At 42.4% G+C, this 11345-nt stretch overlaps 1 protein-coding gene across 1 annotated transcript; it reads left to right on the top strand.

The window, feature by feature from the left end:
* Positions 1-5813: 5813 nt before the first annotated feature.
* On the top strand, positions 5814-9996 carry LOC143320166 (beta-1,3-galactosyltransferase 5-like). The gene is made up of 2 exons (XM_076729641.1): positions 5814-5857; positions 8814-9996. Exons 1-2 carry the CDS (start codon positions 5814-5816, stop codon positions 9994-9996), a joined length of 1227 nt encoding a protein of 408 aa, XP_076585756.1.
* Positions 9997-11345: the final 1349 nt, after the last annotated feature.

Genomic DNA, 11345 nt, shown 5'->3' with positions numbered 1-11345 from the left:
GTGTTTTTTCAGCCAAAACTTAACCATAATATGTTGGTTTGAAAATGGTCGCTGCACTCTGACCTTTCAGTTGACACCTCACTTGACCATTTCACCTCTGCAGCCAACAATAGCCAATGAGAGCCAACATTGAAGGGAAGGGCCTTGTTCTCTTCATTGCTTAAACATTGAGCCAGTTGCAGCGATTGTGCAGATCGCTGGCGCTTCACATAACCAATGAAATTCGAAAAGCGAGAATATGTTCCCTCAGTGTTCAAATCGAGGAACTCAGTGCAAATAGGATTATTACACAGGCCTTGAAATGATAAATATAGTAAATAGTATCAACATAAAAATACACAGCCTAAATATAAGTCTGGATAAGTCTGCCAAATGTTCTACAGATCTATTGCTTAATCAACAGATTATGGCATCAGGTCTATTCTACACACAAATGGATATTTTGAAAACACAATACCACAGCAACTTAAATCACTGTTGGTTATCAAATGGAGATTTGTAATCAGCACTTTCCCTGAGCAGACTGAGTCAGCAGTTGATTTGTAACCAACCATTTCCTTTATTTGAAACAGGAAAGGGCCATTGAGAGCATGCTCTCTTTTTCAAGTGCACCCTGAATCAAATACATGTACAACATACACATTTAATCCAAGTGCACATAAAACACAAAACAAAGCACACAGCAAATAGTGTTTAATATGTTGATTTTCAAGGACCAGATAGTCCTGAAACCTACTGCAGTGCCAGGTTTGCTTTCAAGGACTTAGTCAATTCATTATATGTTTATGATTACAAATGAGTCATTTTTCAGTTTTCTATTAAAGCTCCTACGTTTTATTTTAACATTAAATGCACTGTTTAAAAAGCACTGCTTGTACTGCACAAGGTCACAGAGACAGTTAACAGCAGGTGTGCAGCTCTTCGCAGAAGACATACAGGCTGTGATTACTGGTCAATTTAAGTAAGTAAAGAGAACATCACGTAAATGGCAGTATCTTTCCAGTGAACTGTACCCCTGACAAAGAGGGTAAAATAATAATAATAATTATCATAATAATACTGTCATCACACCCTGGAGTGATATTCCCCTTAAAGCTTTAAAGGAAAGCTGTTGATATGGTGATAGCGAGGTTTACACAGACAGGACATGTAGGCACCTGTCACACATTTTGCACATGAACAGGTAGGGAACTTTTCCAAATTGAAATAAAGATTTGATGTGTAAAACTCTGGAAGGACACAATACATTTATGTAATGAAGTGATGACATTGAGTTTTTTGTTAATAGAGACTATATTCAAAATTTCCAGCTGTGTTGAGGATGATTATCCTCACCAGCTGGCAAGCATAATAACAGAGAGCAGTTTAAACATGAGACAGTATCCTGTTACCTTTTCCTGTTCTGTGATTGTTTAGGTGCTCCCACGGGAATGTCCCCACTGCAACAGGAAAGATTAAGGTAATTATACAGTAGTTGTGACAATGCCTCTGCACTATCAAACAAGACTCATGAATCTGCAGCCATGCTGGCAGCTCTGCCAGGCTCTCAGCTACTTAGGCACACTTTGAGCTAAATGCTAACATCAGCATGCTATCGTGCTTATGATATGCTGACAAGTTGATGTTCAGCATGTACATTGACATCATTTTAGTTTAACTTGTGAGCATGCTAACATGTGCTGTTTTGCACTAAACATAAAGTATATTTTGTGGGTATTTGGCCATAAACAAAAGTATTGGACAAACTGAAATTCTGATGCCAGAGGAAAATTTTGAGGATCACCAAAGTTATTAAATGCATGCAGAAGGAACATGAAAGCCTGCATAAAATTCATGCTAATCCATGAACAGTTGCCGAGGTATTTTAATCTGAACCAAAATTACATGAGCGTGAGCATTAAAACATCAAGCCATTAGATTCCTATCTTCTTTCCCATCCCTTTCTCACTCCCAGGAGACCAGGCTGCATCAGTAGATCATGTAATACTGGGAAGACTCTACATTAACACTGGGGCCTTGAGCATACTGGTGCTCCTCAGCCCACACTGAAAAGAGTAGTTCCTGCACACAGGTGAGAGAGTGGACACAAGCGTTTTTAACAACTGTTTTGTCCTTAAACAGAGGATCAAAACCTGTGGTATTATTTCCAGCTTCAACACCAACAGGAATGTGTCCCCTCCCTACATCTTAATCACTGTGGTGAAGTCCCTTTCTCCTCTCTCTCTCTGTCACACACACAAGCACACTTATTTAAAATACTGAAATGACCGCATTACCCCATGCAATAAATTTGAAGATTATAGTTCAGTCGTGGTGGAGGAAGGATGGATGAGCTGGTTTTAGTTTGGGGAAGAATCCAAAGTGGGATCCTCTATTTGTCATGTCACAGTTTCCCTGTGTGTATGTGTGCATGTAAAACCAGGTGAACAGTTGAACACCCTGCCACGCAAAACAGTCTGTCAAGTTGACCAAAGGTGTATTTGGCATCTCCCTCTCTTGTAATTCAGTGGTTGTATAATTTGGAATAGGCAATGCATTCACAAACATCTGCTGCTTATTTTTACAGGTAAAGGAGCCCAACTACATAATTTGCATCAGTGAACCAAATGGAAATCAGACAGCATGTTTTGTGTGTACTTAGCTGAGTAGGCTGTCTTTCAATGTGGCCCAGGAAGGACATACTGTGCACAAACTGCTGGAAGAATGTTGCCACATTCATCTCAGACCACCACCGAATGTCTGAACAATTGGACCTCAGTGTGTCCTCAAAGAGTTTTGGATGCATTCACTATGTCCTGTAAGGGAACTTTGCAACAAAACAGGAAATCAGATCTACTGCCATTATCATTAGTCTGTGATAACATGTATTAAAAACACAATGCAGACTGAGTGACAATAACACATAATTAGACCTCATTAACTGGTAGCTTGATTGAAACAAGCTGCCAACTAGTGCTTATGTAACGTACCCTTAAAGCTGCAGTAGGTAAGATGGAGAAGAGAGCAGACTTAGCCTGAAAATTTGAACCAACACAAGTTCCACGTCACTCCCCCTCCCTCTCCGCTGCACTCATGCCCTGCCTCCAAACCCCCCCTCCCTGTGGCGTCTGCGCGGCTGCCGTGACAACCAGTAATGTTAGCCTTAGCATCGGAAACAAGCTAACTCTGCCCAGCTGCTACATCACAGTCGCTAACATACCGTACTCGCTGCGGAGTGTTACTGTAACAATCACCATATTAGCTTTCTGGTTATTTGTTGTCTTAGCCGTACATGCTGTTGTTGGCAGCAGCGGTACGGGCACTTTCTCCTTTGCGGGTGGCTGTTGCTCCGCCAGTAGGTGGGACCAATGGAGCCGTGTTTTTTTCACAGATTACATGTTTCATGTACTGCTGTCTGGGCATACGGACAGTTTTAGCAAATTTGACAAAAAAATTACTTTTATACAAGTTACCTACTGCAGCTTTAATGCCAGGATCAGACCACTCCAATCTAAGCCAATTTTGAGAAGATTTTGTCATTGCCTGCCTGGATTGTACTACACTGTACCCGTGAGGTGTGACATGCTGAATGACCTGTCATGCAGCGTTTGGGACAACACCTTGATGAAAAGTCTAGCATGTCAGAAATTTTCTGTCTTAACATGTCTAGTGCGATATCTCCCATGACATGTTCCTGAGCATTTACCCATCAGGTGCTCTCTCCAGAGCGCAGTCAGGACACATGGCAAAGAGGAGGAGAAAGAGGAGGGACGGTGAGGCTACTGCTGCCAGGTGGGACGATGAGAGAGAGGAAAGGTTTGTTGAGCTGTGGATACAGTACCCCTGCCTATTTAAGGTTTCCTTGAGGGAGGAGGACCAAGTCAAAAAAGACAAATGTTGGAGAGAAATAGCGGAAGCACTTTATCAGCCAGGGGAGCAGCTGGCTGTGCTGTCATTACATTATCACCGGTCCTAAGTGTGGGAATATACTTACCAGTACTAAGTCCAGATCAAATGTTAAAGGAGCCAAGCTTGCTCCTTGTAGAATAAGTAGATGATAAATGATGACTGAATGGGCCTTGGTTTACATTCTTATATCAATTTCTTATATCTCTCATGCTACCACTTCGGTAACTCCTTAAAATGACAGGTGAGACACATTTAGTTGCATGACTGTTATATTTTGCAAAAATGCAGAACACTTGCTTAACTAGTGTCTTGTACTTGTTTTCATGACTAAACTGAGTATAAACATACAGTGGACTTCCTGTGCCGTTTCACAATAAAAGCCTGCCAGTGAAAGCCACAGTTAGACACGGGGATCGCTGTTCTAATTTCACTGTAAGAGTGCTTCATGGAAGGGAAGATAACACTGACTGTGTGGGGTTTCACAGTCTGATCCACAGGGGCTGTATCACAAAAGCTTTTATTTTTTCATGCTCTTTATGAGTTAACTTCCCCTGAGTTGCATTCACTACAAATATTGATTAAATGATGATAAAATTGACCACATTGCTTCCAAGAGTAGTTAATGAGGGTTATGTTGCAGCAGCAGGTATCGACATAACATTCCTGACACGTTTCTTTCAGCTGGAATAAACTCCGTCACATGCAAGGAAATCCACGACGGTGGACTAACACTTCAAAAAAGTTGTGGGTATATCATTGTTGATTAGCTAGTTCTCTTAGCCTCTGTTAATCTTGCTAACTCATAACAAGTAATCGAAGTCATTGGTGGGTTGAACACTGGTTATCTGATTATTATTGAAAATGTGTTTACCTTGCGCTTTACTCTGCTCCTCTGCACTTATTTCCTCAGCTGCTATCTTCTGCAAATAAACCACCTCCTCGATTGTCACCTGGCACTGGAAATTTTCTTTGCTCCTGAAAACCAGCTGGAAACTATAGGGGGCGCCACTGTGCAACCAGTGTGTACTGACTGGTAAACGTGTCTCATGGGCAAAAGCCACAAACCACACAGGCACTTTCAGAGGGACTCCTGCGTTCATTTGAAAGGGTTTCTCCTATGGGGAGCACATTTTTGGTCCCTCTGAGTTGACTGGTAAAGTAATGTCGCCATAACGCCATGATTACCAGGATACAGACACAGATACGCACAGAGACACACACACACACACACACACACACACACACACACACACACACACACACACACGCGTAAGGGTTCCATCATTTTTAGGGACATTACAGAGACTTACATTCATTTCCTGGAGACTTCCCCCTCAAATTTAATGATTCACATTATGGGGACCTGCATATTGTCCCCACAATGTGACGGTGTAAACGGCGTTAAGAGATTTATGCCCCCACAACTTCACTAATATATGGGCGCACGCGCACACACACATACAAACACTCATTGGTAATACCAGAACGACCGCATTACCCCATGCAATAAATTTGGAGATTACAGTTTAGTTGTGGCGGCGGAAGGAAGGATGAGCTGGTTTTAATTTGGGGAATAATCCAAAGCACCGTCACAGTTTCCCTGGTGTTTGTGTGTAAAACCAGGTGAGCACTTGAAACCCCCCCGACAGCGTGTAAAGTTGATCAAGGGTGAGAAACTATACGGCACAGTCTCCCTCCCTCCCCAGCTCCTCCGCCCCCTCGCCGCCTCCCCCTCTCATTCGGAGAACACAAAATACTGGCTCGTAGCTCATCCCAGCGGGCAGTCGTGAAGTCATGGTGTGTGAAAGTTTGGGGTTTTAGGATGCCTAATAAAATGGCATAATCAAATTCACGGCTTTGAAGATAGAGAAGTCCACAAGATACCGAATACTTTAGGAAATCAGGAAGGAAGGCTCAAGGCAGTCATGGGGGTTCAAGAGACCAACTCAGGTGTGAAAAGACTGAAAAGGTAAGGACTTAAAATCACTTGACTCCCTTTTAACCACAACAGATGCAGGCCATCAGCGTGTGGAGTGAATAAAGTTGACGTTTTGGCCTTAAGATAAGCGTGACGCACAGATCACTCGCTGTCTTTTTTTAAAATATCTCAGACGAGTTTAAAAACGTTGGAGGAAGGTCACGTGTTATGAGTATCACACCGTTACCGGTTATAATAAGACAATCAGCTTGAGCTGAGCGGACTGTCTGAGATAACATATATTATAATTTCCGCGTAGAATTGAAATACAGATAGAGAGAGACACATAAGTCATTATTCAGCACTAACCTCAAGGGGAAAAAAAATTGTCCACCGTTAACAAACACGAAATAATTTTAACCGGATCATTTCACTTTGGAGACGAATACAGAAGAAAATATGACTGATAAGTGATGTCCGATCTTCACGCCACACTCTAGCAAATATTCTTCATTCTTCTGTAGCCACAAACATTATCTGACACCCCCACGCTCTATATCCGCCTGTGACAAGGTATTCCACTCAAGTCCGTTCAAGTCCCGCTTCTCCAGCGAGTGCACACACAACCCGTCACGCGTTTTATCAGCTGTTTGACCTAACATGACTTTCTCTCGATCATTTTACCTTTCATGAAACACCCTCTCAAGCTTCCTGATTCTCCCAGCTTTGTTATTTTCCCTTTCCTGTAGCTAGAGTCACACTGTACGAGTCTCTTTGTCATTGCTACTATTATTAAAATGCCACCAAGACATTTTGGACAGCCTTTAGACTGGGATTGAACTGTATGCATAATTTCTTAAATGTGTATCTGTGACACATGTATATACAGCATCATGTACTGGTTTGACACTGACCCCACAACCCCCAGCTTGTTCATTGTGTATGTGCCATGTGGCCTCCAAGTTCTCACTAGAGAGCATGAAGTGGAGTATGGCGTCAGTATTATATTCTGCAAGAAATCTATCGATACTTTTTTTTGTGTTGGAATAAGTGGACCCAAGTTTTCTGCATGTTGATATACGTTTTTGTAATTTGATTTAGGAATGTGCACCCCATGAGCACACTATACACAAGAAAATAAACTACATTTTTATATATTGCCCCTCGGCAAGAAGATTGGCTTACAATACAAGATGTCCCTTAACTGTTCTTGAAGGTGGGGCGAGTCCCGTCACTGTCTCCTCTTTTCCTGTGTGATACTGGCTCAGACTGAGCGCTTTGGTAACGTGCAGTCACATTGTGAAGGAGAGATGACAACATGAATAATGTTTCTCTAGAATGACTCAACCCACCTTTTAGTCACGGAAACTCCCCATCAAATATGCAATTAAGAAAATTACCAAAAACCAAATGACATGCGGTGAATTAAGGAATTTTGGGGCCCCTGTGGTTCTGGGGCCCTTGAGCAGTTGCTCACTGTAATACAGCCATGGGAACTCACCAGTTCAGGAAATGCTGTGAATAAATATTGGAAAAATAACATGTTCTAAATATGCATCTGGTGTATTGTTGTATCTTAATGACTGTCAGGTACAAAGAAAAACAAAGACAGGCATAAAAAGGGCTGAATGAATGAGTACTATGAATTAAAAATAAATGATTAAATAAAAAAAAATATATCAATAAATAAATTAGATTAATTTAATTTCAGTTTAATGACATGTCCCTCTAATGCCATTCTCCGACCCCAACCACCCGCCGCTCTGGTCACAGGTGTCATACTCCAGTCCTTGTAACGTATATCCAACGCACCCTGCCTCATGTGGCGGTCTATTTAAGCCAATTAGCGCTTTCCATTTTTCCGACAGTGCCACCCCTGAACCCCTGCAAAAAAAATCCTGCAGAAACCTCTGTAAACACACTGAAGTTCAGGCACCCTCATGGCGCTTCAGGAAGTTTGCGCAGAGCGCGCTGTGCGCCCCGCGGAGCCCGCTGCTGGCCCTGCTCGTGTCACGGCACTCACCCGCGGGCGCTTCGTCCTGTCAACTGTCCCCCTCAGACGCGCACTCGAGGCGGAGGTCGGCGTCCTTCTGTCCATGCTGGGATCACGGCGACTCTTGGGGTTCTTCTCCGCCGAGGTGCAGGGAATCACTGCCTCACATCAGTAAGCCTTGGGGCCGCTGGCTGCTCTCTCACTTAGTGACGTTTTGCTGCAGGTGTGTGTTGGCAGCAGATGACCGAGCACGATTTGTGGCGAGGTTTTAGTGTCTGTTTGTGGGCCGCGTTAGGACCTGCTGCTGCTGTAATCCTTACCTGCTGTTATCATGCTGCGTCTGCCTTCTTCAAGTGCTTTATGTAGTGTCTGTGATTAAAAATACGAAACATTACAGCTGTGAAGTAGGAGAAACCATCACAATACACCTGGTTCTACTTATATTCTTATTCTTTCTCCGTGTGTGATAATTAAAGTTTATGTTTAGCACTGTGACTAGTAGCTATTTTCATTATTGATTAATCATTAAAATATTTTCTTAATTAATCATTTTGGTAATAAAACACCAGAAAACTGCAAAATATGTTCATCACAGTCTCCCAGGGTTCAGGAAACACCTTCAGTGTCCTGTTTAGTCTTACCAACAGTTTCAAACCCAAAATATTAAATTTACTGTAATGTCAGGACCCAGAGAAATGGCAAATTATTATACTTGTAGCCTAATCATCATGCAGCCGACTCTAATCATCAAGCTTTTAAGATTTCTTCACTCAAGGTGTAATCCAGTGAGAGTGATGTTTGCACATCTGTGGGTGCTGTGCAAACAGGAACTGCTAATTGCTAATTCAGCATACTCTTAAAGTGCCATTTTGCCAAAATGTATAGAAATATAGAATAAAAACAAATTGTAGCCTACATCTACCTCACAGAGTCCATTCCAACATTATACTGTTTGTTTACATCCCTCAATACGTTTTCACCACTTCTAACTTTCCCTTTTTGTGTCATTTTTAGACAACTCATCGCAGCCTCGTGTCGTCGGAAGAAGCCTTTGTTTCACCTCTTGTTCAAGGTCCTGCTCCTGCTTTGTGTAGTGGTCTTCATCTTGTGTTACACTCTGTCCAGCAGCTCTCTGCGATGGTGGGAGAGCTTTCCACTTGAAGAGCAGTACCAGAGGTTTTTCAATCAGCCCAATCACGATAATCTAACACCTCTTTATTGGGTCTATCCAGCACACAGAGATAAAACAAATGAAATCCTTCAAACCACAGAAAGCCCTACTGTGCCACCTACTGTGCCACCCACTGTGCGACCCACCGTACCAGCTACTGTCCCACCTACTGTCCCACCTGCTGGCATTCAGTACCACCAAGCCTACGCACGCAACTACCACTTTATTATGGATAACGCAGAGGTGTGCAAGACCAAGAAACCTTTCCTGGTCCTGATGGTTCCAGTGGCACCACATGATGTAACAGCCCGGGACGCCATCCGGCAGACATGGGGCAAAGACAGCCAGATTCAGGGTGAGGTGGTCCTCACTCTGTTCATGCTGGGCTACTCTGGAGGAGCTGATGCTGGTCAGGTGCAGGAGAAGCTCAAACAGGAGAATCTGCAGCACCATGACCTGATTCAGAGTGACTTCATGGACACGTACCTCAATCTGACCATCAAAACCATGGTGATCATGGATTGGCTGGCCACACGCTGTCCAACAGCAGCCTACGGCATGAAGATTGACTCGGACATGTTCCTGAACATTGACAACTTAGTGATTATGCTACAGATGCCAGGCATCCCCAAGCAGAAATACTTGACGGGGATGCTTATGTGGAACAGGCCAGTGGTGCGTTCAAAGGACTCCAAATGGTACGTCCCTGTGGAGATGTACCCAAAAAACACATACCCGACCTACACTCTGGGCATGGGATATATCTTCTCCAGTGATCTTCCAGGTAAATTTGTGGAGGTCTCAAAATCAATCAAACCGTTTAACATTGAGGATGCTTACATTGGAACGTGCATGGAAAAGCTAGGGCTTGCACCCACATCACCGCCAAGTCCCTCTCAGTTCAAGGCCTATAACACAAAATACAATCGCTGTGAATTCTCCAAGGTCATCACCTACATTCTTGGGTCTTCAGAAGAGCTGGTGAAATACTGGACTGACCTGAAAAAGCCTGGGCGACCCTGTTAGGATTCGGATTACCAGTTTGCAATGGTTACAGAGGTTTCTCAATAAATGCAATATTGCATTTATTGAGAAACCTCTGTAACCATATATATATATATATATATATGTCAAAAATGTTTTTAAAAAATGTGTGCTCTTTAGGATTGACAGCAAAAAATGTGAAGGGAATGTTGATTCGTCCTGATATGTGAAGTTATGGGAAAATGTGAAGGAGTGGAATTAATGGTACCTTGGGGTTGACTAATGGTGTTGTAGAGTTCATTTATTTTTTTGTCACTGTAAGTTTACAAAGGCAGACATGCACGGCTCAAGCACTGGGATGCCCTCATACACTAACTGCAGGGTGCTGCATGAAATTAGCAGTGGGCCAACTTAAAAAGGAAAGGCTGTTTGAATGTAGTGCAACAAAGGCAAGGTGAAAGGTGTCAAAGTTATTATTTCACTGTTTACATCGCACATGATTGTAAGTTTTCAAAATGTAAACGATTAAAGAAGAGAGACTATTAAACAAAAAGCCTTTAAATATTCATAGAAAATGCACGTTTTACTGCACTTGTTGAATTTTAATGAAGTTTTTTTTTTTTTTTTTTTTTTTTTTTTTTTTTTTTTTTTCCAGCACCAGAACAGCCAAGTTGTGCAATGTGGGGTCCAGGGGGTATGTCTTCATTTTAAACAGAGTAATAATCGATGAGAAAACAATTCAAGAGCGGTTTGTTTTCATGGCTTTGGCTCACCTAACTTTTACTGTGTGTCCAAGTGTGTGCAGCACAAAAACGAAAAGCAAATCAGTGTTTAACGTTCACACGCAGGACTTAAGCATAAGCCAGTGACTTGAACAGGCCAAATAATGACCATGGGAGCAGTTTAATAAGGAAGTGGTGTATGATGGCAAGTTGCCACTGAGGGCTTTATAAATAGAAACCAATGTTTGTCATGTCTCAGTGTTAGAGATGGCCACCCAATGTTTTCGTACAAGATCCAATGATGAGTAGAATAAGTAAGTAAGTAATTCAGATTTATTTCCTGAGTCTTAATATTTGGGACCTCCTGAGAAGGAGATGATATCCTTGGGTCCTGGTTATGTTCAGATATTTGAAGTATTATGTGTTGCACATGTAAACACCATAACTTGGATCAGGCTTGTGGAACCTAATTGAGTTTTCTGAACATTGTCAGGTGGAGAAATGAGTGTCTGAGATGTTAAGAATCAAGATGTGCATTGACTGCAGACAGTGCAGGGATATGAACAAGGTTTCTCCTGTTCCACGTGGACACTTATGCGTAAGCAAATGCACTCAAGATACATGATTTGCTAATTCAGCCAACCCGTATGAGCCTTAGCTGAACTTTAG

This window comes from Chaetodon auriga, chromosome 4, assembly GCF_051107435.1.
Source record: "Chaetodon auriga isolate fChaAug3 chromosome 4, fChaAug3.hap1, whole genome shotgun sequence".
In the NCBI taxonomy this organism is placed as follows: domain Eukaryota; kingdom Metazoa; phylum Chordata; class Actinopteri; order Chaetodontiformes; family Chaetodontidae; genus Chaetodon; species Chaetodon auriga.
The sequence above is the reverse complement of the archived record's forward strand: the minus strand, read 5'-3'. Positions and strand labels throughout refer to the sequence as shown.